Source organism: Heterodontus francisci, chromosome 31 (genome assembly GCF_036365525.1).
Source record: "Heterodontus francisci isolate sHetFra1 chromosome 31, sHetFra1.hap1, whole genome shotgun sequence".
NCBI lineage: Eukaryota > Metazoa > Chordata > Chondrichthyes > Heterodontiformes > Heterodontidae > Heterodontus > Heterodontus francisci.
In genome coordinates this window covers 59,495,188-59,522,782 of record NC_090401.1, presented here as the reverse complement: position 1 = coordinate 59,522,782, position 27,595 = coordinate 59,495,188, and the positions used below count along the sequence as shown (strand labels likewise).

Here is a 27,595-nt window from a genome sequence, read left to right as displayed (position 1 = left end):
GACGCGGCTGGAGTACTGTGTGCAATTCTGGTCACCACATTATAGGAAGGATGTGATTGCACTGGAGGGGGTGCAGAGGTGATTCACCAGGATGTTGCTGGGGATGGAACATTTTAAGCTATGAAGAGAGGTTGGATAGGCTTGGGTTGTTTTCGCTGGAGCAGAGAAGACTGAGGGGTGACCTGATCGAGGTGTACAAGATTGAGGGGCATGGACAGGGTGAATAGGGAGCAGCTGTTCCCCTTAGTTGAAAGGTCAGTTATGAGGGGTCACAAGTTTAAGGTGAGGGGCAGGAGGTTTAAGGGGGATTTGAGGAAGAACTTTCTTACCCAGAGGGTGGTGATGGTTTGGAATGCCCTGCCTGGGAGGGTGGTAGAGGCAGATTGCCTCACATCCTTTTTAAAAAGTACCTGGATGAGCACTTGGCACGTCATAACATTCAAGGCTATGGGCCAAGTGCTGGCAAATGGGATTAGGTAGACAGGTCAGTGTTTTAATGCATCGGTGCAGACTCGATGGGCTGAAGGGCCTCTTCTGCACTATTGTGATCTGTTGGTTGTCAGACAGGGCTAAGCAAATCAGTCACCTGCTGCTTCTGCCGTTTTGGCATGCAAGTAGTCCTGTGTTGTAGCTTCAGGCTGACCCCTCTGAAGTATTCCTGTAGCTGCTGCTGGCATGCCCTCCTGCACTTTTATTGAACCAGCATTGGTCCCTCAGCTTGATAGTGGTTGAGTGGGGGAAGTGCCAGGCTGAGGTTAGATTTTTGTTGAATACAAGGCTGCTGCTGGTGGCCCACAGTGCCTCATGGATGCCCAGTTTTGTGTTGCTCGATCTGTTTTGAAATATACCCCATTTAGCACTGCTAGTTGTGGGCAAATAGCCCAAATTCACCCACTCTGGTCCTTGGCACTTCCAGGATCAAAACAGTGGGGCCCATCAGCGTCTGCTGCTCCCGAGCCTTTTGAGGCATACTGCAACTGCCAGGTTTCAGTGCAAGAAGTTGTCCAAGTTGCAGCCTTCAGTAGTGGCAAATGTCTGTTCCCACTATTGGTAATAGAAAGTTCAGCCGTGTGTTTCTGTATCTCGATTTCACAGCTTAATTATTTGCAGTCTTAAATCATGTACTGCAATAGTTGTGACCTTTTTCCTTGTCACTTAATTTTATACAGGTACCAGACCAAACTTTGGTTATGTAGAATGCTCTCCTGCACGTTGTATTGGAGTCTTAGATTTTGCCTATATGCTGCTCCTTGGGGCTTTACAAGGGACATTCAATTAATCAGCACTGAATGGGAGGGAATGAATTATTTATAAATAAGGCTGTTGCACTATAGAATTCCCCTTTGCTAATATCTAGCCATTGAAACAGTGTGGTTACTACTGTGATCTAGTTATCTAGAACAGCCAAAAAGTTAACCCTTTGCCTATTGCATTCAATAAAGTTTCTAATTACCAAAAAACTCTACCTAGTATAAAGTTTTTTTTTTGAAGTTATTCTGATTGTACCACAGTGACTTGCTGCCCACTTTTCTTGAGTGTTTTCACAGCCAAAATTAAATTAAAAGCTGACCAGTTCACTAATGACATTTTATGGTGGCAGCATAAACACTTAGCTTGAATTGGAGGGGGCATGTCTTGTATATCTAATACCCCATGCCATTCATTCATCTAATCTAACTTTTACCACACTGTCTTCAGTTCCCTGTTTCCATGGTTGGAGATGAGTGACTTTTTGTAAAGTCACTTTGGTTTGTCCAGGTGCTCTTGTACATGATGAGTAATAGGAACAGGAATAGGCCATCCTGCCCCACGCACCTACTCTGCCATTCAATGTGATCCTGGCTGATCTTGTATCTCTCTCCACTTTCCTGCATTATCCTCTTATCCCTTGTCTTGAATATACTTGATGACCATCCACTAACCTATAGGTGACAATCTGAGTGAAGAAGTGTCTACTTTTTTTTTTCCCCCCTCTACTTATAACTTGTCCAACCCTTTAAACAGATGTCTTTTTTTTTTATTATTCCCCTTGGCTGGAATTTGACGCCGCCCCAGCAGGTCTGATGGTGGCGTGGGGGCGGTGTAAAATTGAGCAGCAGGCTCCAGGAGGCCAAACCACCCCGATTCTGCCTCAGACCAAGTTTATGGAGGTCTGGCAGGGGGGTGAGAAGTGGCCTGCCCAAGGCCAATCAAGACCCTTAAGTGGCCACTTAAGGGCCCTCGCCTGCCTCCACAGGTATTTTACCTGTGGCAAGCCTGGCAAGATGTGCCAGGGACATGAAGGGCTACCCAGCTATAGCTGTTGGCCTTTCTGCATCCCGGGGTGGGGGCCTGGCAATCAGGCACAGGGTGCCTGATTTGAGAGCCGCCCCACCTCCAACCCACCCCCTTTCTTTCTCTTTTTTTTTTTTGCGCCCCCCCCCCCCCCCCCCCTGTAAAATACAGGACAGATCCCCAGGCTGAACGGGATTGGCACTAACATTTACGTCTGAGTCCAGCTCCCATCCGCCCAGCGTAAATTTCCGGCCATTGTCTTCTGGAGGCGGGCTTGTCCTTAAGGTTTCTGTTTTTTAGCCAACATGTATTAGAGTGCCATGAACATAGGAAAATGTCCCAATGCATTTCACAGGTCTGACACCAAGCAAAGTGTGACACTGGGTCAGATGACCAAATGCTTGTTCAAAGAGCTAGGTTTTAAGGAGTGTCTTCGAGGAAAGAGGTTCAGGAGGGAATCCCATAGCTTTAGGGCCTTTTGGTAGCTGCTGACACAACCACCAATGCTGCAGTGGTTTTAAAATTAGAGATGTGCAAGAGGTCAGAATTGGAGTTCAGACATCTATCTTTGTAGGACTGCAGATTAGAGACCGGGAGGGATGAGGCTGTGGAAGCATTTGAGCAACTTTAAAATTGAGGGGTTGCTTAACTGGGAGCCAATGTAGGTCGGTGAGCATAGGGATGATGGGTGAATGGGACTTGGTGCAATTAGGATACAGGAATTTTGGATGGTCTCCAGTTTACAAAGGGCAGAATGTGGGAGGCGAGCCAGACGTGTGCTCCAATCAAGAGGTGACAAAGACATGAAGGTTTCAGCAGCAGATGACTTGAAATGGGTGGAGTCGGGTGAGAATCGAGGTGGATTAGGTGACCAGCACAGAGATGATGGGGGAATGGGATTTGGTGTGTTAAAACACTGGTAGCAGAGTTTTTGGCACTAATTTAGCTGTGGTTTTACTTCATGTCCCCCTCTTGTGCCAACAATATTATAAACATCAAATGTAACTTTAACAGCTTTGGTTGTAAATTTATTCATCTATAGTGAATAGATAACTTTATTCACCTTTTCCATTATCAGAATGGCTTGTACAATTCCAGATGTAAAGCTCTTAGCTTGACTTGGAGCAATGAAATACATCACTGCAGAGTAAAATCCCATTATAAGTCAACTCTTTGTAATTAGCCCATCTGATTTTAAGCTTTGTCAATTGAAAGGCACTATCTTTAAAATGAATTCTGAAATTAAGGTGGTACCCTATAATGCAATTGCCCTTTTACAAAAATGCTAAAAGTCTATCTCCTTCCTCACCATAACTAGACTTGTACCACCTGACCAATCATTCCCCTCTTTCAAAGGTGGCTTTTTCCTTTTTTTTAATTGCCAGTCCACTTATTTCCAACAGCCCCCCGCTCCCTCCTGCCATGGCAGTTCTCTTTGCTGCTCAATCTTCCCGCCGCACGCTCCCTACTGCCTCTGGCTGCTTGGGTCACAGCTTTTTTTTTTTCTCCTTTCTTCCCCCACCCCCCCCCCCAAAAAACCCTGCCTCCAGCTGTTAGCTCCAGGCCATGCCACTTCCTCCCCTTGGCCATTCACTCCCATGTTCGATTTGCTTTCTGCCATGCCACCTGAAGAAGCGAGGAGTAGCGTGCAACGTAGGAGCGAGTGACCGAGAGGAGGGAAGCGGTGCAGGCTGGAGATAGTGGGGGTGGGGAAGCAGGGAGCAAGCGGCCAGGGAGGGGAATGATTGGTCTGGGGGAGCAGTGGCAAGATCTGGACTAAGTGGTTGGGATGGGAGGAGTGGTCGAGTGGCTGAGGGAAGGCAGCGGGGTGAAGTGGCAATTGAAACTGGGATGGTGGGAGGGAGTGGAGTACTGGCAGGTTGGTGAATGTTTGCACACAATGACGTCTGCGATCGCTCTGCATTGTCAGAATTCACTTTGTAAGAAGAAACCCCCTTAAAATTACAACAGTGAAGAACTTTCAATCACTCAACTTGAATTTTAAAAAAAAAACTCAACCACTCTAGCGTTAAGAGTTGCCTCTTGAACGGCCATATAAACAAACGAGCAAAAAAGTACTAGAAATGTTTGTTGCGCAGCTGGATAAACAGAAGCTAGACAAACTGACAGCAGCAGCTTGTCTATCAAGTCAGCCAAAACAATTTCTTACAGGGGAAACAAGTATGAAGTCACAAAGCAAAAGAACAGCAGAAAGATGGATTCCAGTTTTCCCAGCATGAACTGAATATCCATGGCTTTCCAATCAGTTCCAACTGTTCAAACACAGGATGCAGTTATGCTTCAGACCAAGCAAGATCTTAAAAAATGAGAGCAATTGGAAATGAGGGATTGCACAGAATCCGTACCTATGGATTATCTGAACAGGACCAGAAACTCATCCAAAGCTATGGAAAGTGCTGGAAGATCAGCTCCGATTGAGTGAATTTTTGAATTCACCACCTGGAACTGATTTCTATTGATTTCCTGTGGCTGTTGCCTATCGGGCCAGTTCATAAGCAGATGCTATAGCAAGGGCAACGAATGAGACTTCTCTGAAGCTGAGCTGTCAGACCAAATAATGGAGCTGGTGATTGTATCAACACCCATTGAAGCAGCAAGCTGATCTCTCTGGTAGGTAACGAGGCATTTTGTGATCTACCAAATGTAGAGTGCATATCCCAGTTCCCTTTTTCTGGGATTTAAGGTTTGGTGGAATTGAGGTTTTTCCACATCTTGTATTTTTGTTAAACATGATTGTAGCCTGTTGCCTGGGTTTGAGCTTTGATTTGGTTTAAGGGTTTTTAGAAAAGCCTCAACGAGTATTGTCCTTTAGCACAGTGGAGTAGATTCTCCATTTGTGTTATGTTCCATCAAGTTTAAAAGACTTGCTTCAACATGATGCACTCTGTAGGTTCCAGTGCTAATCTGAATATACTAAAATGTTCCATTAGGAGCTGTACAACCTACTAACTGTAGTATAATCTCAACTTTTAAATCTTTTTTGCTCCTATTTCACCTGCCCCCAAACCAATGTTGCATTATCATTCACTGCTTAATTAAATATCAGAAGAAATGTGGGTTATGGTTCCATTTATTTAGGAATGAGGCTGTTGGATTTTAACTTACTACGTGACTGCTTTTAGTAAATAGTCCTCTAAATTTGAATCCAGCTTGTGTGGAAAAGCTGTTAAGCCACTGCAGAACTTTCATTTGGGATTTTGAATGCATTGTTTAATTTTGTTTGGTGAATAAATATTTAATTAAAATGGCAATTTTAGCAAAGTTCTCTCCCTATCCTGGAATTTCAGCAAAGTAGAACTGAGAAGTTGAAATTTTTTTAAAAGCTTGAATGGCTATGAAATATAAAGGCAGTTTAATCTTTGCTCTCACTGCAGTTGTTTGGTTGCCCTCTTCAAATGTAACTCCGTTCTAGAGCAGTGTAACTTGTTTTTTTCCTGGCCAATTTTAGGACTGGAACCTCTGACTAGACCTCCTGACACATTTTGCTGTCAGATACTAGTGGCTGATGCATGTGGTTACAAAAGAATGAGCTAGAATCCTTCCTTGTAATCTGCTTTGACAAAATCGTAGAATATCCACCACCTGCGCTGTAATCATTGGGCTCATTGAGCCCCTGCCATCTTTACAAGAGCAACTTGGCTCCTCCCACTCACTCTCCCTTTCCCTGCAACCCTGAAAATCTTTACTCTTCAGCTGCTTATTCAGTTTGACCATATTGGCAACTGCATAAACATTTCAATATGTAATGACCTGTGGAGAAGTGGAACTAGAGAAAGACAATGCACTCCTCCCACCTCAGTCATAACACTACCCCTAATGCCATTTTATTTGCAGAAAATATTTTCTTTTAGGAAAAAAATTATATAAATGGCAGTGAACAATTGGTGTGGATGGACACCCAATGTTGGTATAGTGTTGGGACAATCACATTAGACCCTAAAGAGGATGAAGTCGGTGAGACACATGCAGATTGCACATCCACTTGGAGTGGAGTAGATCCTCCATTTGTGTTGTGTTCCATCAAGGAGTGGAATGTAGTGAGGATCCTAAAAGGCATTTTGCAAGAGGTAGATTTGTGGTTTGGTTGATGGAGCAAGAATATTAATGATTCTAGCTAGGCTGCTGTGGTAACTGTTTTGAAAGGGAACAATTGGCAAAGGTGTGTTTTTGTTTCAATTTTATAATCTCTTTCACCTTTCGACGGAATATTCCTGTAAATATAACTCTTCTGTCTCTTCAGTTCTACAGTTAACTTCTCTTCCTCCTGTCAACACCACTAGCACTACGACTGTCTCTACTACTACAGGTAAAATCAAACCATATTCAGCTTAAACAGCCCTGTTAAATATTATTTCCAGCAACTTCAGTTTGATAGCTGCCATAAACTATATTTGAGTCCTACCCTCTAGCACCAACATGATGGACTCTTGTGTACAGAAAGACCAAGTTTTGAATTCCATTTATCAGTTGTGCTCCTGCCAATGGGACAGTGCTCATCTGGGCTGCCCAATAGAGTCTGTTTCTTGTGGAAAGTGTTGTTACTACAGAACAGCACATTTGCTCCAGGAAGCTGCCACCTATGACTGCAAACATTTTCTGTTGGGGGAAGATGGGAAATTACCACAAAATTATTACCCCATTCCTCCCTTTTTTTTTTTGTGGAAAATTTGGGGTGGAGGAGAGGCAGTAAAGTAGTGTTTTTTTTTTTTAAATCCCATTTCCATGTGAACAAATGGAGTGCAAGTATGTAGTGGTGTTTGAGATGTTATGCAGAACTCTTGAAGCAACCACCATACTAGGCCCAAAACGTGTTCTTCTCAAACTCCACACAATACTTTATTAATTATTTTAAACTATGATTTAGGTCATAAACCTCCCCTCCTGGTTCTAAACATTACATGCCAGTTAGACTGGGGAGCATCAACTTCATTGAAACACGACTGCACCTCCTGTTTCTGCCTGCTCTGCTCCCATTCGTGGGATATTCACTTGACCATATTCTCAGATAATGAGGCTTACTTTTATAACGGGACTAAAATTTGGAACCAATTTTGATGTGGTGCTTTCCATTGTCCTGGTGCATCCTTCCTTGGCCAGCTGGATCATGAAATTGCCTACCAATATGCTTCAGTATTTCTTCTCTCCATCTTAGAAATTTTGCTCCTTTTTAACCATGATTGATTTTGTTACTGCGGACTGCCAAGACCTGGTACAAGTGCATCAACTCTAGTGCACTGAGGTACAGTGGCGTAGTGGTTAGCACTGCAGCCTCACAGCTCCAGAGACCCGGGTTCAATTCTGGGTACTGCCTGTGCGGAGTTTGCAAGTTCTCCCTGTGTCTGCGTGGGTTTTCGCCAGGTGCTCCGGTTTCCTCCCACATCCAAAAAAGACTTGCAGGTGATGGGTAAATTGCCCCTAGTGTAGGGAGGTGATATGGAATATGGGATTACTGTAGGGTTAGTTGGTGGTTGGTCGGCACAGACTCGGTGGGCCGAAGGGCCTGTTTCAGTGCTGTATCTCAAAAATAAACCACTACCTGTGATATGCTAACTTGGGAATTATGTGGCCCAGCATACCAGGATGGTCCTCATTCACCCCAGTAATTTTATTATGAAGTAAATGTACCTGTGAATGTAGTGTAACTTTCCTCTTTTTTTTTTGTGGCATGTAAATAGTTGAGAATTTCTTTTTCCAACCATTTACATAGCCCAATGGATGTGTTTTTCTACTGTCCTCTAGCAAAATGTAACCAGGGTAAGGCATTTGTGTATCCAGTTGTGGATATAGCAGAAAAATGTATTAATAGGGAACAGTTTGACTTAGTATACTAATGAGATTCTTCTTTTTGCTTCTCTTTTTCCTCTTTCCTCCCTGATTTTTTTTTTTCCTTTTTTTTTTTTTCTCCCTGCCCCCCACCTCCAGCAGCTGTCGTCACTAAGAAAATTTCCACCACAACTGCAGGTATGCAATCACTAACATTGATATGTTTGTTCCCTTTAACATTGGGAGCCACTTCAGATTTGATATTATTAGCTCTTTCCATGTGAAATTTTGGCATGTTCTGGTATCTCTTGTTGAACAGTTTTTTTTTTCTATCAGGATATTTTAAAAGACTAGTAATCTTTTCACTTCACTCGCTGCCTGTCCTGGATGCACAGTGGAGGTGGTTAACTTTACATCTAGCAAATGGGTGAAAGTGGACTGGAGGGGATATTTGCATCATTGCAATGCAAATCCAATTCTTGGTCAGGTCCTAATGGAGTTTCAACTTTTTAAAAATGTTTTATTGTATTTGGCAGATATGTTAATAGTTTAAATTAGTCTCCAGTCAAATGCAAATCTAATGAGTAGAAAAAGTATGGGTGCATAAGTTTGCATTTCCTAATCTCATGAACGAATAGTCTGCACAAAAAATGTTGCAGTCTTTAGCTTGTCCTGGCTAAATGCAAAAGATGAGACTTCTACACTTTGTACCATGTGAGGCTGTCCAGTATTTGAGATCCTCCTTTCCAAGGTGTATAACTATCTGCTGATCAAAATTTAACTGTCTGGAAACAATATAAAATCATTTCAAAGCCATATAGTCAAAACAAAAACTTTCTTGGTTTGCACATATTCAATGTGAATGGAGGGGTAGCGCTTTTACCATCCACAGGGACAGCTCTTGTACCTTTTTAATGCAAATATATTTTCCAGTGGATTGTGTATATAAAACAGCATTGCATATTGGTGCTCATTACATGAGTAAAATCAATGCTATGTTTACAAACTGCTTCTGCAGACCCCTTCCCCTTCTATCGACCTAATGAGGGTAGACTGTTCTAGTGGAGAATGTACTGCATTCAATTTGTGTTCCAGGGATTAAGCCATATTTGCATAGCAGCAAAGAACTTGCTGACGCAGTTTATCACAACCGAGCTGATCTCGAATGCTGCAACCCCACTGATGTTACTTGTCAGTTTGTCTCCTGACAACGCAGAGCAATCGCTGACATCTCTGTCAGCTTGTCGGTATGAATCAGCACGTGTGGTGAGATCACTGTACTGGCATCAAACGTAATGACTTAGCAAATGTTGCTTCCCGCAATCACCGCTTCTGTTCCCTCCCGCAATTGCCACATTGTGTCCCGCTCTAGATTGCTTGCCATGCCATCCTACCACCCCCCTCCAGGCGGCAAGCAGCCGGGAGCAGCAAAGGAAAGTGGCAATTATGGGTAGGAGTGGGAAACCATTGGGTGGAGGTGGTGATTGCAGCCATTGAGGAATGAGGGGCTTTGGGTTCAACTTATTAAATTGAGCAGTGCCATCTTTATTACTGGCAGCTGCTTGAAATGTTGCAGACAGTGATGTTTCAGTCAGAGGCTGCATTTGCACATGTGCCAGTACTGTGCCACCTAGTGGCTGCATTGTCGGCAAATATGGCCATTCAGTTTAACAGCCTGAGGCATCGATTACCCACTATTCAGAGGTAAAAATAACCCTGCTTAACATTACAGCACATTCCTAACCAATTTTTGTAGTTTTAATGTGTGTTTTAAAAGATATTTTTTCATTCTGGGGAAACATGCACAATTTTGTAAAGACTAGCAGTTCAAAATAAACCCAAGATCTGGACTTTCAAATTAGATATCTATTTATTTGGAGTAACTGAAGGCACACTTAAATTAAGGAACTGTTGCTACATATTGAATCACACTTCATTTCAATAGAAAATTTAAATGGTTTGGCTTAAAATGACTTGGGAATAATTTCAATTACATCATGCTTAAGCAGCAAATCTAGTTAAGCACAATGACCTTGCAGCCCTCCTAGCCTGTTGGGAGGAAAATGAACCATTCAAGGTCAAAATGGCCTTCAAATCAATTAATTTTAAGTCGGAAATCCTAGGAGTATAAATAGTTCTCAATTTGTAATGGCTGTGAGTTGAGGCTCTTGGCCTCCTAGATTGTGGCTGGTTAAGGAAGGTTTATTTGCATTTTATTTTGTCATTCATGGGATGTGGGCATTGCTGACTGGCCTGCATTTATTGCCCATCCCTAATTGCCCTTGAAGGTGGTGGTAAACTGTTGCCTTGGACTGCTGCAGTCTTTGGGTGTAGGCACACCAACAGTGTGGTTAGGAAGGGAGTTCCAGGATCTTGACCCAGTGACAGTGAAGGAATGGCGATTTTATATTTCCAAGTCGGGATGGTGTGTAGCTTGGTAATGAACTTGCAGGTGGTGCCCTTGTCCTTCCAGGTGGTAGAGGCCGTGGGTTTGGAAGGCACTGTTAAAGGAGCCTTGGTGAGTTGCTGCAGTATATCTATCATGTAAATTGTACCTATTGCTGCCACTATGTCAGTGAAGGGAGTGAATGTTGAAGGTAGCGGATGATGTGCCAATCAAACAGGCTGCTTTGGCCTGGATTGTGTTGAGCTTCTTGTTGGAGCTGCACCCATCCAGGCAAATGGGGAGTATTCCATCACACTCCTGACTTCTACCTTTGTAGATGAACAGGCTTTGGGGAGATGGGAGGTGAGTTTCTCACCATCGAATTCCCATTCTCTGACCTCTTTCAGCCATAGCACTTGTGGCTGGTTCAGTTCAGTTTCTGGTCAGTAGTCATCCCCAGGTTGTTAAAGGATTCAGCAATGGCAATGCCATTGAACATCAAGGGAAGATGGTTAGATTCTCGTTTTGAGATGGTCATTGCACGGCACTTGTGTGGTGTGAATATTACTTGCCACTTATCAGCCCAAGCCTGGATGTTGTCCAGGTCTTGCTGCATCTGGACATGGACTGCTTAATTATCTGAAGAGTCACGAATGGTGTTGAACATTGTGCAAACATCCCCACTTCTGACTTTATGATGGAGGGAAGGTCATTGAAAACAGCTGAAGATGGTTTGGCCTAGGACATTACCCGAAGGAACTCCTGCAGTGATGTCCTGAGACTGAGATGATTGACCTCCAACAACCACAACCATCCTTTGTGCGAGGTATGACTCCAGCCAGTGGAGAGATTTCCTCCGATTTTCTGTTGACTCAAGTTTTGCTAGGGTTCCTTGATGCCATGCTCTATCAAATGCGGCCTTGATGTCAAGGGCGGACAGTCTCTCCTCACCTTGAGTTCAGCTCTTTTTATTTATTGTCCATGTTTGGACCATGGTTGTAGTGAGGTTAGGATCTGAATGACACTCAATTTGGGTTCCGCCAGGGCCAATGAGCAAGTGCTGCTTGATAGCATCACTTTGCTGATCGGGAGTAGACTGATGGGGCAGTAATTGGCCAGGTTGGATTTGTCCTTTTTTGTGTATTGGACATAACTGGGCAATTTTCCACATTGCTGGGTAGATGCCAGTGTTGTAGCTGTATTGGAACAGCTTGGCTAGGGGCACAGCTGGTTCTGGAGCACGAGTCTTCAGTACTATTGCCGGAATGTTGTCCGGGCCCATAGCCTTTGCAGTATCCGCTGTCTTCAGCTGTTCCTTGATATCATGTAGAGTGAATCGGATTGGCTGAATATTGGCATCTGTGATGCTGGGGACCTTGGGAGGCAAAGATGGATCATCCACTTGGCACTTCTGGTTGAAGATAGATGCAAATACTTTGGCCATGTCTTTTGCCATGATGTGCTGGCCTCCCCCATCATTGGGAATATTTGTGAAGCTGCCTCCTCCTGTCAGGTGTTTAATTGTCCACCATTCACGACTGGATGTGACAGCTTAGAACTGATCATTTGGTTGTGGGATTGCTTAGCTCTCTGTATGCTGCTTCTACTGTGTAGTCTGCAAATAGTCCTGTGTTGTAGCTTCACTAGGCTGACACCTCATTTTTAGGTATGCCTGGTGCTGCTCCTGACGTGCCCTCTTGCACTTTTTTTTTTTGTACCAGGCTTGGTCCCTTGGCTTGATGGCCATGGTAGAGTGGGGGATAGGCTGGGCCGAGGGGGTTACAGATTGTGGTGGAATATAATTTTACTGCTGATGGTCCACAGCGTCTCATGGTTGCCCAGTTTTGAGTTGCTCTATCTGTTTGAAATCTATCCCATTTAGCACAGTAATGCCACAACACTATATGGTGGGTATCCTCAATGTGAAGACAAGAATTCGTCTCCAAGGACTGTGGTGGTCGCTCCTATAATACTCATGCATCTGTGACCGGTAGATTGGTGATAACTAGATCAAGTAGGTTTTTTCCTCCTTGGTTCCCTCTCACCACCTGCCATAAGACCCAGTCTAGCAGCTATGTCGTTTAGGACTCTGCCCGTAGTGATGCAATCGAGCCACTTTTGGTGATAGACATTGAAATCCCTCACCCAGAGTACATTTTGTGCCCTTGCTACCTGTAGTGCTTCCAATTTGTCTTCAACATGGAGAAGCACTGGTTGATCAGCTGGGGGGGTGGTGTGGTAAGTGGTAATTAGTAGGAGGTTTCCTTGCCCATATTTGACCTGATGCCTTGAGACATGAAGTCAATGTTGGCTCCTAGTGCAACTCCCTCCCAACTGTATACCACTGTGCCGCCACCTCTGGTGGGTCTGTCTTGCTGGTGGGACAGGACATAACCAGGGATGGTGATGGTGGTATCTGGGACATTGTCTGTCTGTAAGGTATGATTCCGTGAGTATGACTTTTTCAGGCTGCTGCTTGACTAGTCTGACAGCTCTCCCAATTTTGGTATAAGCCCCAGATGTTAGTAAGGATGACTTTGCAGGGTGCACAGGGCTGGGCTTGCCATTGTCATTTCTGGTGAATAGGTCAATGCCAGGTGGTCCATCCGGTTTCATTCTTTTAAACTTTGTCGCCGTTTGATACAACAGAATGGCTTGCTCGGCCATTTCAGAGGGCAACTAAGAGGTAACCACATTGCTCTGGGCCTGGTGTCGCATGTAGGCCAGAGAAGGTAAGGATGGCAAATTTCCTTCCCTAAAGGACATGAGTGAATCAGATGGAGTTTTTGTTTACAACAATCGACAATAGTTTCATGGTAGCCACTAGTGCTATGACCAGGTGAGGCAGGGATCTGGGGCTTCCCTCTCGGCCTTTCCCTAGTTTGGCCGTAACCAGGTTTAATTTTTAAAATACCATGTTTTTAGCTTTCCCTCAGTGAGTCCTTGCTCACTGCTCATTGTGATTGCAAAGAAATCAACCAGACAGGTTTTCTCAGATTGAAACAAGAAAGGTGCAAGTTTATTAACCTTCAAACTACTTTTATATTTAAAAAAAATTATGCGTGTGCGTGGATTCCTTCAGGCTCACCAGACACCCTTGTTTGGGGTGGGGGGGTGGGGGTGCAGTGGGATGCTGGCTCAATGACTCAATGTCTCTTGATCATCACCTATGGATGAAATCCATCTGGCAAATTGAATCTGAATACTCCATGGTCTTTGTCATGCAACTGTCTTTTAGAATGCAAATGTGCAGCCATGTTTTCAGCCGCTGTTGTGGTCTTTTTAAACAAGTTATCTCAAGTCCAGTACCAGTTCAAAAATGATCCATATGATGTCTCATTTTCAATCATATTAGACCAGCTTTTAATTCCAGGTTTTATTAATTGAATTCAAATTCCACCTCATGAATACCATACATGTTTGAGAAACCTTACTAAAGATGGTTTTAATAAATACAAACATATGAATTAGGAGCAGAAGTAAGCCATTCATCCCCTCTAGCCTGCTCTACCATTCAATAAGATCGTGACTGATCTGTTTGTCTCAAATTGCACACTCCCATCTAGGGTAACCTTTTGATTCCCTTGCCTAATCAGAATCTATCTACCCTGCCTTTAACATTAGTCAGTGACCCTGCCTCCACCACCTTTCTGAGGCAGTGTTCCAAAGTTGTACAACCCTCCGAGGAAAATATTTCTCCTCATCCCTGTCCTAAAAGGGCGATCCTTAATGTTAAAACTCTTCCCCCTAGTTCTGGACTCCCCCACAAAAGGAAATCTCTTTTCCACATCCACCTTGTCAAGACTGTTCAGGATCTTGTATACTTCAATTAAGTCTCCCTCACTCTTCTTGACTCCAATGAAAACAAACCCAGTCTGTCCAACCTTTCCTCATAAGACAACTCTCTCATTCCAGCTATCAATCTAGTGAAGCTCTGAACCATCTCCAATGTATTTACATTTCTCCTTAAACAAGGAGACCAAAACTGCACACCGTATTCGAGATGTGGTCTCACCAATGCCCTGTATAACTGAAGCATAACATCCTTGCTTTCATTTTCAATTCCTCTCGTTACAAAGGATAGCATTCCATTAACCTTCTTTGTTACTTGCTGTAGCTGCATATTAACTTTTGTGACTCATGCACTAGAACACCTAGATCCCTCTGCACCTCAGAATTCTGCAGTCGTTCTCCATTTAATTAATATTCTGCTTTTTCATTCTTCCTGCCAAAGAGAACAACTTCACATTTTCCCACATGCTCCATCTGCCAGACTTTTGCCCACTCACTCAACCTAGCTATATCGGTCTACAAGCTCCTTGTATCCTCTTCACAACAAACTTTCCTACCTATCTTTGTCATCTTTTAGCTACCATGCCATCGCTCCCCTCATGAAAGTCATTGATGTAAATTGTAAAAAGTTGAGGTCCAAGCACAGACCTCTGCGGGACTCCATTCGTCCCATCCTGTCAATCAGAAAAGGACCCATTTATGCATACTGTTTTCTGCCAGCCAATATTCTATCCATGCTAACATGTTGCCCCCCGCCCCCCACGGCATGAGCTCCTACTTTGCACAATAACCTTTTTCTGTGGCACCTTGTCAAATGCCTTCTGGAAATCCAAGTCCAGTATGTCAACGGGCTCCTCTTTATCCACAGCACATCTTACTCTTTCAAAGAACTCCAAATTGGTTAAACATGACCACAGGGCGGTGCAGTGGTTAGCACCGCAGCCTCACAGCTCCAGGGACCCAGGTTCAATTCCGGGTACTGCCTCTGTGGAGTTTGCAAGATCTCCCTGTGTCTGCGTGGGTTTCCTCCAGGTGCTCCAGTTTCCTCCCACATGCCAAAGACTTGCAGGTTGATAGGTAAATTGGCCATTAGAAATTGCCCCTAGTATAGGTAGATGGTAGGGAAATATAGGGACAGGTGGGGATGTGATAGGAATATGGAATTAGTGTAGAATTAGTATAAATGGGTGGTTAATGGTCGGCACAGACTCTGTGGGCCGAAGGGCCTGTTTCAGTGCTGTATCTCTAAAACTAAACATGACTTCCCTTTCACAAAACCATGCTGACTATTTCCAATTACTTTGAGTTTTTCTTAAGTGCCCAGCTACAACCTCTAATCAATTCTAACACCTTCCCCAAAACAGACGTTAAGCTAACTGGGCAGCACAGTGGCGCAGTGGTTAGCACTGCAGCCTCACAGCTCCAGGAACCCGGGTTCAATTCTGGGTACTGCCTGTGTGGCGCTTGCAAGTTCTCCGTGACCGCGTGGGTTTCCACCGGGTGCTCCGGTTTCCACCCACAGCCAAAGACTTGCAGGTAATGGGTAAATTGGCCGTTGTAAATTGCCCCTAGTGTAGGTAGGTGATAGGGAATATGGGATTACTGTAGGGTTAGTATAAATGGGTGGTTGGGCGGCCAGACTCAGTGAGCTGAAGGGCCTGTTTCAGTGCTGCATCTCTAAATAAAATAAATAACTGGTTTAGTTAGCTGTTTTCTGCCTCCCCCACTTCTTGAAAGAGGGGTTATAATTGCTCTTTCCAGTCTGATGGAACTTTTCCAGAATCCAGTGAATTTTGAAAAATTAATACCAACACATCTACCTCATTAGCCACCTCTTAAGACCCTAGGATGAAGTCCGTCAGGATCTGGGGACTTGTCAGCCCACAGCTCCATCAGTTTGCTCCGTTCCGCTTCCCTGGTGATTGTAATTTCACCAAGTTCCCCTCTTCCACCTCCTGATTTACAGCTAGTACTGGAATGTTTTTTGTATCCTCTATAGTGAAGACCAGCAAAATATTCATTTCATCAGCCATTTCCTTTACCTACTATTAACTCCCATTCTCTCTCTCTCTCTCTCTCTCTCGCTCTAGAGGACCAACACTCACTTTTTACTTTTTTTCCTTATTTTATAAAAACCTGTAGAAACTCTTGCTATTTGCTTTTACATTTCTAGCTAGCTTCCTCTCACTCTAATTTCTTTCTCCTGATTAACTTTTTTAGTAATTCTCTGCCATTCTTTATATTCTGACCTGCCACTCTGTGCAATTAGCTTTTTCCTTTAAGTTTGATGCTTTCTTAACTTTAGCTAACAGTGCATCCTCCCCTTAGAATTTTTCTTTGTAGGAGGAATATAATTATCCTAAGTCTTCTAAAATATCTCAAATGTCTGCCATTGCTTCTCTATGATCTATCTCCTAGCCGAGTAACCCAGTTCACTAGCTCAGCTTTCATGTCCACATAGTTGCCCTTATTGAAGTTTAAAATACTAGTTTTAGACCCACTCTTTTTCAAACTGGATGTAAAATTCAGTCATATTGTGGTTGCTCCTACCTAGAGGTGCCTTTAATCTGAGGTCATTAATCCTTTCACATTACACAATAACAGGTGTAATGTAATCTGCCCTCTGGTTCCAGAATGTACTGCTCTAGAAACTATCTTGAAAGCATTCAGAGTTCCTTATCCAGGTTACTATTGCCAATTTGATTTTTTCCAGTTTGAGTAAAATCACCCATGATTACTGCTGTCCCTTTATCACAAGCACCCAATATTTCTTGTATATTTTGTTCTACATTATGATTACTGTTAAGGGGCCTGTAGATAACTCCCACTAGTGACTTCTTTCCCCTACTAGTCCTCATCTCCACCCAAACCGATTTCTGCATCCTGATTTCCTGAACCAAGGTCATCTCCAACTATTGCACCAGTGCCATCCTTGAGTAACAGTGCTACCCATCCACCTTTACCTATTCTTGAATGTCATATACCGCTCAATATTCAGGACTGAATCCTGGTCATCCTGCAGCCGTGTCTGATGGCTATCTACTTTATGAATGTGATGTGCATTCAGATACAGAGCCTTTAGTTTTGTCTTTTTTTTTTGTTATCTTTAACATCTAGTCTTCCATTTTTTTTTTTGTCCCTTTTTGCCATTCTCTGACCTTCATTTTCCATATTACTATTCTCTCCTGCCTTGACTCTACCCCTTTGATTTTCTACATCTACCCAGGCTTGATCCCTCACTTCCACCCCTTGTTTAGTTTAAAGCGCTCTCTACTTCCATAGTTATACAGCTTGCTAGGCCACTGGTCCCAGCACAGTTCAGGTGCAGATTGTCTCAACAGTACAGCCCCAACTTTCCCCAGTATTGGTGCCAGTTTCCCACGAACTGAAACCCATTTCTCCCACCAGTTTTTGAGACACATTCATTTCACTAATAGTGTGTCCTGTCAATTGGCAGAGATTCAAGTAATCCAGAGATTATTACCTTTTGAGGTTCTGCTCTTCAATTTGGTGCCTAGCTCCTCCATACTGTAAGCAGAACTTCTTTCCTAGTCCTACTTATGTCATTGGTACCTACATGGACCATGGCGAGTGGATCCTTTTTCCTGTTCCATAGTGCCATGGCCAGTCTGCTCATCCACCTTGCAGATTTCTTTCGTCCACACGGGCTGAGAGCACCTGTTGCGACCAGGTGCAAAAGGTGTCTAGGTGGTTTATTAATATCGTCACCTGGTCTTATTGTAACAGGGTTTAATTTTAAACACTGATTTGAGCTCCCCCTTTTGTGATTCTTGCTCACGGCTTTCCAATTATAAGCTCAAAAAGGCTTTCTTTGGTTTAAAGAAAAGTGAAATTTATTACCTACGGATATAGGAGTATGAACCGTATTAGACACACCCATGCTAGCATGCACACGATATACACATGCAGATAGGGACAGAAAAGATAAAGTGGAACAATTTGAGGCAATATCTTGTTACTGTGCTTCAAGCTTGCTGTAGTCCTTCATTGAAGATATGGTCTTGTTTCGTTGGGGCCCAGTGTTCCTTTTAAACCTTGTTCACGTAGGAGACTTTTCTGGTTTCCGAAGCTGGTGAGAGTGCGATGAGGGCACACAGGAGGGGAGGTAATTCTTGCTTCAGTTCCAGGAGCGCACTGTATTCTGATCAAGTACTGTTTTCTACAATTTAAAACTCCCCTAGTTGGCCAGCAGGTGGTCACGTGATCGACTGTGTTGTAAGAGGTGTTGCTGTCTTCTGGAACAAAATGTCCAAGTATTTCTCTGCCTCCATTATGTTGTGCAGTGTTTGCAGTTTGGCTTCCAGATCAGTAATCCTGATCCGGAAGTCCTCTAGCTGCTTACGCTTTCTGCAGATCGCCTTGATATCCAAAAGCTCTCGCATACTACAGCTGCAACAGAACATTTTGTCCTGCCATTGTTACTTATGCTATTAGTTATTTCAATTTAATTACTTAATCACTGTCTTAATTAACTAACTGCTTTCCAATCTACTAAGCTTAACTAGTGTTACCAAATAAAAACCTTAGTTTGTAAAATCACCTGACTTTTGAAAGATAAATGAGAAAACACTCACCAACCAATCCCCTGACTTGGAGTCAAAGGGAGACGACTCACCAGCTACTGGAGGCTAAAAAGATGAGATCTTTTTTTTCCCCCTCTGCACTGAATTCCCACATGCACAAAATTCCAGCTTCACTGGTAATGTCTCCGTCAGGCAAATGTCTCTTCTCACTGCATTCAGCTAAGAACTGCTCTACTTTATATAGAGATTCTGATGACTCCTAGTTTGGTCTTGGGTTTTTAAACAACAATGTAGTAGTTTCATGATCGCCATTACTGATGCAAGCTTTTATTCAATCGGTTGAATTTAAATTCCCCAACTACCATAGCGGGGTTTGAGCCCATGTCTCTAGGTTACTAGCCCAGTAATACAACCACTCTGCTATTTGTACCCAAACAATGCACCTTCTGCCCTCTTTAAGATTCCTTTTTACAGGCTAAGATGAACAGTTGTCCTCTTTTTGTATTTGGTTCACTTTTTTTTTTCCTTGGAGTTCCAGTCCTCATATGGAAGTTGAGAACAGAAGTTATGTGAAGATCTGCAGGCATGGTGAGTCCATGTGCCTGCAAATATACAACATTCTACCAAGTGGCCTGATTCAAGAATATGTTTGCAAAACTATGTAATCTGGGTTACCATTTAAATTGGAATGTGTGCTCTGCAAGACTAAATGCACAAATCCTAAACTTGAATGTAACTTTAAAAAAAAACCTCTCCCTGCAGAGACTGAGGTTATGTGCAGAAGTATCCAACTTCTGGCTTTCCTGCCCCACTTTGGTGCTGATTGGAAAGTTTTCACATGAAAGACTTTCATTTTAATTTGCATGCATCAGGTTGCTGATGTGGATAGATTGAGTTTCATATTAAGGTGGTTAAAAACAGCCCTTTCCATGAACACCCTTTGCAGCATTCTTTGGTATCCTGTGAACTCGGCACCAAACAACTAAAATGGAAGGGATATATTGTAATGTCCTGAAACAGGATGGTCAAAACACTTAGTCATCCAGAGTTGATTCAAAACTAGGAGTTACATGGCCTCTGGTGTCCAAGTACATTAATTTACTATTTTGTTATGAAAATCCTTGATTAAATGTTTTCAGCCATTAATCCATACTTCAACTGCTATATTAGCTACTGTTGGCATTATCTAATTTCTAATATTACTTCAGAATAAGTAGTGAAAATACTCTATTTAGTGTGAGCTGGATGCTGTGTTGTGGAATTTGAGTTATTAAATACTATTGTTTACAATGTAATCTCTGGAATGCAGTTTTTCATATCTGCAATTATCCTGCTGTGGACTGTGCCTTTGAGGCACCATTATGCTGAATTATGCCCTTCATATCCTCACTGAACGAGGTGATGCTCAGTAGCTTTGGACATCCAATCTTTGCTAGTAGTCCGAAGAGACCATATCTGCTGACTAGGTCAAAGGCTTTGAGATCTATGAAGGCAACGTAGAGGGGCATCTGTTCGTGGCATTTCTCCTGTAGCTGACAGGGAGAATAGCATGTTTCAAGCCTTTGTCCAGTACCTTGCTCTATGGCAGCAAGGCTTGGACAACGTACATCAGCCAAGAGCGATGTCTCAACACATTCCATCTTCACTGTCTCTGGAGAATCCTTGGTATCAGTTGGCAGGACCGTATCTCCAACACAAGTCCTCGAGGCAGCCAACATCCCCAGCATGTATGCCCTACTGAGCCAGTGGTGCTTGAGAGGGCTTGGCCATGTGAGCTGCATGGAAGATGGCAGGATCCCCAAGGACTTGTTGTACAGCATGATCGTCACTGGTATCGGACCCACCAGCCATCCATGTCTCCGCTTTAAAGACGTCTGTAAACGCGACATGGAGTCCTGTGACATTGATCACAAGTTGTGGGAGTCAGTTGCCAGTGATTGCCAGAGCTGGCGGGCAGCCATAAAGGCGGGGCTGAAGTGTGGCGAGTCGAAGAGGCTTGGCAGTTGGCAGGAAAAAAAGACAAGTGCAAGGACAGAGCCAACTGTGTAACAGCTCTGACAACCAATTGTATCTGCAGCACCTGTGGAAGAGTCTGTCACTCTAGAATTGGCCTTTATAGCCACTCCAGGCGCTGCTTCACAAACCACTGACCACCTCTAGGCGCTTACCCATTGTCTCTTGAGACCAGGAGATCAAAAAGTAAAAAAGGACTGTCTCTTTAGTGCATTGTTGGGACAAAGGCAATGTTACCCTCCAGTGGTGCAAAGGTCTCTAACTTTTCAATATCCTTTCTCCTTTTTGAATTGTCATTTTTTTAAGAATATGTATGAATCTTTTTATATGGTGCCTGTTGGGTGAGGTGACAGGAAGGGAACAGACTTGAATGTCAAATCAATTTCTGAGCCATAAACAGTGGAAGCAGCCCAAGGCCATCCCAGTTTCCACTGATCGTTCAACTTGTTGGGACCCATAAGCTCGTTATTTACTAGCTTTGCTGCTGAGAGTACTGGTAGGAAGTTCTTTGGGCTGGACTAATATGGGTTCTGATGCATGCTTGTGTAACATCTGGAATTAAATGATTTTGGAAAGGGTTTAATACACAAATTCAGTGATTTTAACTTTAAAACTTGACCACAGCATGACATCGGAGGCTTCTGAATTAGGGGCTTTTTAAATTGTTACAAATCATGGATTGCTTTTCAGATAATGGTTTTCCTTTCTTGCAGAACCTAGTACCACCACTGTGATTCCAACAACCCCTGTGTATTCACCCTCCAGCTTTGATCCAGCTAGTTTCATTGGAGGAATTGTCTTGGTTTTGGGAGCTGAGGCAGCATTTTTCTTCGCTGTCAAGTTCTTCAAGGCACGAGATGGGAGCTACCAAACTCTGTAAGAATGAACCCTGCTTCTGTGTGGCATGCTGCCCATTGCTGTCTTGCTGTGCTGTGAACTGCATTTCCCCCCCAACCTCTCCTCCTTTTGCAACTAGTTTAGTGCTAATATTACATGTGCTTCCTGCATGTTTTGTTTGCTAATGTTTTAATGTAATTTTCCTTTGCCCCTTCTGTTCGAAGCATTTATCCTACATAATGTACAAAAAACGCTAGATTGATTAGTTTTGTTTGGGCCTATCATAGGTCCCAGACCAATTCATGCAATTGATAAATGAAGATTTTCAATAAATTTAAAATCTCCTCCGAAGCATTTCCAGTTTATTGCACTCCCCGTATTCCTCCTTTTATAACCAGTTGAGAGAATTTAATGTTACTTTATAAACTTGATTCAGGATAAAACTCATGAAACGGATAAGAAATTGGTTATTAAGTGAAAGCTGTATGAGGTGCCCCAGGAATTGATCTTTGTTTCTAATTTACATTAGTAACTTTGAATTTGGAAGCAGTTTTGTCACCTAAGGTAAGGACGGCAGATTTCCTTCCTGGTCTGGCCTATACAAATCCAGACCCACGGCAATGTGGTTGATTCTTGACAACTGAATGGCTTGCTTGGCCATTTCAGAGGGCAATTACGGATGGGTAACAAATGCTTGCCTTGCCAGTGACACCCACATCCCATTGAAGAATAAAAAATTCACAGATCATGCTTAACTAGGAGGGGCAGTGAAATATGAAGCTGCAGCTTGAGAAATAATAGACACAGATGTAAGTGTGTAGCTCAATAACCAGTGCAATTTAAAATGGACAAGTGTGAAGTAATGCACATGAGTGACATGAGCACTCCCGTTAATAGTATTAAAACAGCCATGGGGTTTTACTAAATGCAACAGTTACAGCTGAAGCAATTGACACAGCAAATAGAATGTTGTACTTAAAAAGTACAACACAAGCCTAACCATCGTGTTCTAATCAGACTGCACTTTCTATATAATGCCTCGCTGTCTAGTTCTGATCAATGATGCAATAGGAAGACATTCAAACCCTGGAGGACATTGAGATTAGGCATGACGACAATTCCTAGTGTGCAAGGATTGAATAATGAGGAAAGCCTGGAGATATTTTCTTTTCCACCCTTGAAAGCTAACTTATTTTATAGCAATAAATATAGCTAACCGTATAGAAAGATAAGATTGGAACATTACTTCAAACTAAATCCTGAAATTAATTGAAAGAGGTACTGCTTCAAACTAATAAAAGGAAAAATCAGAATTGATACCAGAAAGTGCTTTCCATGGAGCATAAGGTAATGGAGGCACTCTTAGCAAATCATTTTCTAAATTTTTTTTTTGTGATGGACGTTTTAGTTTAGTTTAGAGATACAGCACTGAAACAGGCCCTTCGGCCCACCAAGTCTGTGCCGACCATCAACCACCCATTTATACTAATCGTACACTAATCCCATAGCGAGCTCGCCACTGGTATCAGACCCACCGGCCGTCCATGTCTCCGTTATAAAGACGTCTGCAAACGCGACATGAAATCGTGTGACATTGATCACAAGTCGTGGGAGTCAGTTGCCAGCATTCGCCAGAGCTGGCGGGCAGCCATAAAGACAGGGCTAAATTGTGGCGAGTCGAAGAGACTTAGTAGTTGGCAGGAAAAAAGACAGAGGCGCAAGGGGAGAGCCAACTGTGCAACAGCCCCAACAAACAAATTTCTCTGCAGCACCTGTGGAAGAGCCTGTCACTCCAGAATTGGCCTTTATAGCCACTCCAGGCACTGCTTCACAAACCACTGACCACCTCCAGGCGCGTATCCATTGTCTCTCGAGATAAGGAGGCCCAAAAGAAGAACACTAATCCCATATTCCTACCACATCCCCACCTGTCCCTATATTTCCCTACCACCTACCTATACTAGGGGCAATTTATAATGGCCAATTTACCTATCAACCTGCAAGTCTTTTGGCTTGTGGGAGGAAACCGGAGCACCCGGAGAAAACCCACACAGACACAGGGAGAACTTGCAAACTCCTCACAGGCAGTACCCAGAATTGAACCCGGGTCGCTGGAGCTGTGAGGCTGCGGTGCTAACCACTGCGCCACTGTGCCGCCCTTAAGGTCATGTTGGATGGATCAGCTGAATGTGTCAAACACTCAATCTTTACTTATGTAGGGTGGCCTTGTAGTGCAGTGTTAGAACAAGATCAGCAGGACAAGTGACTTCCACCCACGTCGTTCCATAGCTTGAGATTGGCATCTTAGTGATAAACTATAGTCTGAGTGAGAAACTGCCTCAACTGTATGCTGGTGCTTCAATGCACAAGTTACCTACTACACTTGGGTTTTTGCACTCCATCCAACTTGAGTGAAGACATATCTTGTTTTTCCAGTCTAAATGTAATTTCAACAAATGGGTCAGCTGAGATCAATTTACAGAAGATTCTGAATTTGCACCTGCACTGCTAATCCTTGAGTATTGGCCTAATGTGTTTTTTTTGGGCTGGGAGATCAGGAGCCTATAGGTATCAACAGCTGTCTTTTACTTTTTTGCTGTGTTACACTTTCTGCATGCGTGTGCGGGGTTTTCTCCAGTTTTTCTCTGGCCATATCTTTCCTGGAGGCTGCACCCTCAATGTTTTCTCTAGAAACACATTGAAGTACCCTTTTTCGTGTGGTGGGTGATAAATTATGGCGAGCATCAGCATGGAACCTAATCCTGGCCAGCAGCAAGGGGTAGTGAATGATTAGGAATGGGAGCTGTAACTCTCTCCACCCTTTCTCCCACCTGAGTCATTCAAGTGCAGTGTCTCACCACTGCCTTGACTGTCAACTCCCGATAGACCATAGATTGAAGCTGGGACTTTATTACTCTACTATATAGTTGTAACCTCGATAGTTGGTCCAATGCTCAAAAAAAATCATTGGGCTTCAGCTCTTCATGGGAACAGGAGGCTATTCAGTTAGATCATAGCTGGTTGCTACCCTCCTCCAATTACCCACCTTTGATCAATATCCCTTGATGCCCTTACGTGACCAAAAAAAATTTGATCTGTCTTAAATTTAAATTGACCCAGCAACTACAGCTTTTAGGGGGAAAGAATGTTCTAGATTTCTACCACCTTTTTGATTTATGTTATCTGATTCACTTGTGATCTTGTAGGGTGAGGAGGGGACCAATATAAGGAATATTTTGCAAAACCCAGTTCTAATTTGTTTGCACTAGTCGGCATTTGTCAACCTTTATTGCAAACTGGTGGGGGGAGGCAGCAAACTAGTTCTTAGTTGAAATCCTCTCTAGCAATAGAGAATTGTTTCAATGGTGCCAAGGTTAGCATTTATAACCAAATGTTTGTAGTAATAAAGTACTGCTGTTTGTGTTGGCTTGCATTGTTCTGTGTGCTTCATTTTGTCTTTGTTTCATCTTAACCCTTTACATGCTGCCAGTAGTGAGGAGGCACAGTAGATTGTGTAAGAAGTGGCTGCAACATCTCCCTTCTATAATGGAAGTAATAGTCTGTCCTGTACATGAACAGCAAAATGAAATTCCATTTACTTTAAAGTCTTTAACATGCACTGAAGTGCATTTTTATTTGTGTGGTGTGCTTTTGTTTGTTTCCAATGATTCACCATCTAATTGAGATTTTATGTATGCAGGGACAGATTGTGCTTTCAAAAGATAACTATTTTCATACTGCTAATTCCACAAATATTGGGTTCGTACAAAGGTGATGCTCAGTAAATGTGTAATTTTTTTAATTGACATTTATTCCTGTTGGCTTAATATATGCCATTGTAGCTAAATTAGAATTTTTCTGCAAGTAGCCAACACTTTTTTTTTTTAGTATTGCAGGATTTGTTTGGTTGCTCATAAAACAAAAATGGGATTGAATATTTAGCAGTTTCCCACTTCTGGGGTTTTTCCCTGCTTTAGGTTCCTTGGGATATTTTACTGGTTGGAGATGGGTTCATAACTTGCTCTTGGTCATCTCCCAATGTAATCCTAACCATTAGCTTAAAGGTAACTGGCTACCTTTTGGCTTTTGTTTCCCATTCCCCCTGCCCTTCACTCTAGCTCAGTGAAGTACCAAGCCTCCCTAATGGCCTGACTGAGGCTGAGAGCTCCATATATGGGATTAGTAATAACTGCCTTAAGTAATGGCCTATGCCATTGAGCCATAGTTCTGTTTGTCAACTGTGCTGGTAAATGAATTGAGCCTCCATAAACTACTGTTGCGCAGAACCTTGGAGCATTTTTCTCCTTGACAAAAAAAAACTCCTGTCCGGTAGTTCATTACAATCAATTATGGTCTGCAAGTCACAGTATTGAACAATGAGCAAGTATTATGTTTTTAAAATGCTTTACTATTTGGAATTACAGTAGAGTATCTGAGAAAAATATTTATGTAGGACTTAATTTTCAAACAAGGGAAAGCTCTCCCCCTTAGTCTCCCCAGGATGTACAGCAAGAGTGCAGGTGTGGGATACTCCACCTGCTCTGATTTCGACTGCCATGTGACTGGGAATAGTTTGCCTTTATGGGTAAATGCCTGACCTTTGTCTTTCCAGTGCAATATGATCATGGCAAGGATGGTTTGAAATAATGTCTTGCCACACAGACCTGGCTGTAGAGCCTTTTTAAAAAAAAAACCCACTGTTTGAACTCAATTTGCAATGATGAGCATTACATTGTTGTTTACCAATTTCTAAAATTTGTGTGTGTTTGTCTGTACGTTAGAGACATTAGTGATCTGGAGCCTGGCTTTCAATTTGCACTTTCTAATGCAAATTATTCAAATTTCAATTAGAGACAACATCTTTTTAATATGGCTGCTCACCTGGATGTTAAAACCGAAACTGTGGTTTAAGCTTGGGTAATAGCATTCTCGAATTTCGTAGACTCTGGAGATGAGTTTTGTAAGCTGACTTTTCAATAGGCAGTATTCCTAGGACTGGAATCCCTTGTACTGTGATTTTTCACCCCCCCCCCCCCCTCTACTTTCTACCCCCTGCCATAGTCTACACTAACTGGACAGGGTGGTCAGTCTTGTATAGCAACACTCTAGTATTCTAAACAGACTGGGTAAGGATCATCTGGTTAAGTGTATTTTTTTTTTTTGGGGGGGTGCAGTGGTGGGAAAACTGCTTGAGTTCAGATTTAAAGTAAGTCAAATACCAGATTTTCAGTGTGGTTCATTTTTGTTTGGTAATTAGCTGATATCATTGGCATGTCCTAAATGGTAGCTTTCAGTAACTCCATGGTCTTTTTTGCTGCATTTTTGTAGTAGTTTCAGTATTATATCATTATCCAGTCCAGTACTACATGTGTCCTTTTTTTTTTGTACTGAGTTGATGTGCCAACTTAGTCCACCCATGTTAAAACACTTTTTAAAAGCAGTCACCTGTGCATTGCATTGTTTGCAGTAACAGTTGCCACTTAATGTTTAGTGATACCTGGTTTAGTAAAACATCTAGGTAATTGGCAGCTTGCTAAACCAGTGACTTTGTTTTAAGGTGCTGGTATTTGCGAATCGTATATATACAGAAAGGAAGCTCTTTGGCCATCAAGTCTGTACCAGCTATTTTAAAGAACAATCCAGTTAGTCCTGCTCCCCTGCTGGTTTTCCATATCCCTGAAATTTTGTTTCCCAAGTATTTAGCCAGTTCTCTCTTTTTTTTTTTTTGGAGACCACCATTAAATCTGCATTGACTACCCCATCAGGCAATGTATTCTAAATCCTAACCACTTGTAAAGTTTTCCTTCCTGCTGCCTCTGGTTCTTTGCCAATCAAAAATGTATCTCAAAATGGCAAGTGGAACCTGGGCATTGAAAGTGTTGCTGAAACTGATATTTTTTCCATTTCAGATTTGTTTTAAAATTACAGCACTGTCTCTGCTAGTATATTTGAAGATAGCATTCTT

At 42.8% G+C, this 27,595-nt stretch overlaps 1 protein-coding gene across 5 annotated transcripts in view; it reads left to right on the top strand.

The window, feature by feature from the left end:
• The window catches only part of cd164l2 (CD164 sialomucin-like 2), a 113,834-nt gene that overhangs the window by 35,342 nt on the left and 50,897 nt on the right, over nt 1–27,595 (top strand). For 3 of the 5 annotated variants that reach the window (XR_010968922.1, XR_010968920.1, XM_068011714.1), the window contains exons 4-6: nt 6,536–6,601; nt 8,218–8,256; nt 21,507–21,669. Coding sequence is in view for 2 of the 5 variants with exons in the window: in XM_068011714.1 (XP_067867815.1) it covers nt 6,536–6,601; nt 8,218–8,256; nt 21,507–21,669 (268 nt within the window). In the remaining 3 variants the exon portion in view is untranslated. Of the gene's footprint in view, nt 1–6,535; nt 6,602–8,217; nt 8,257–21,506; nt 21,982–27,595 lie in introns of those variants that run through there. The other 2 variants (XR_010968921.1, XM_068011715.1) reach the window with 2 other exon arrangements.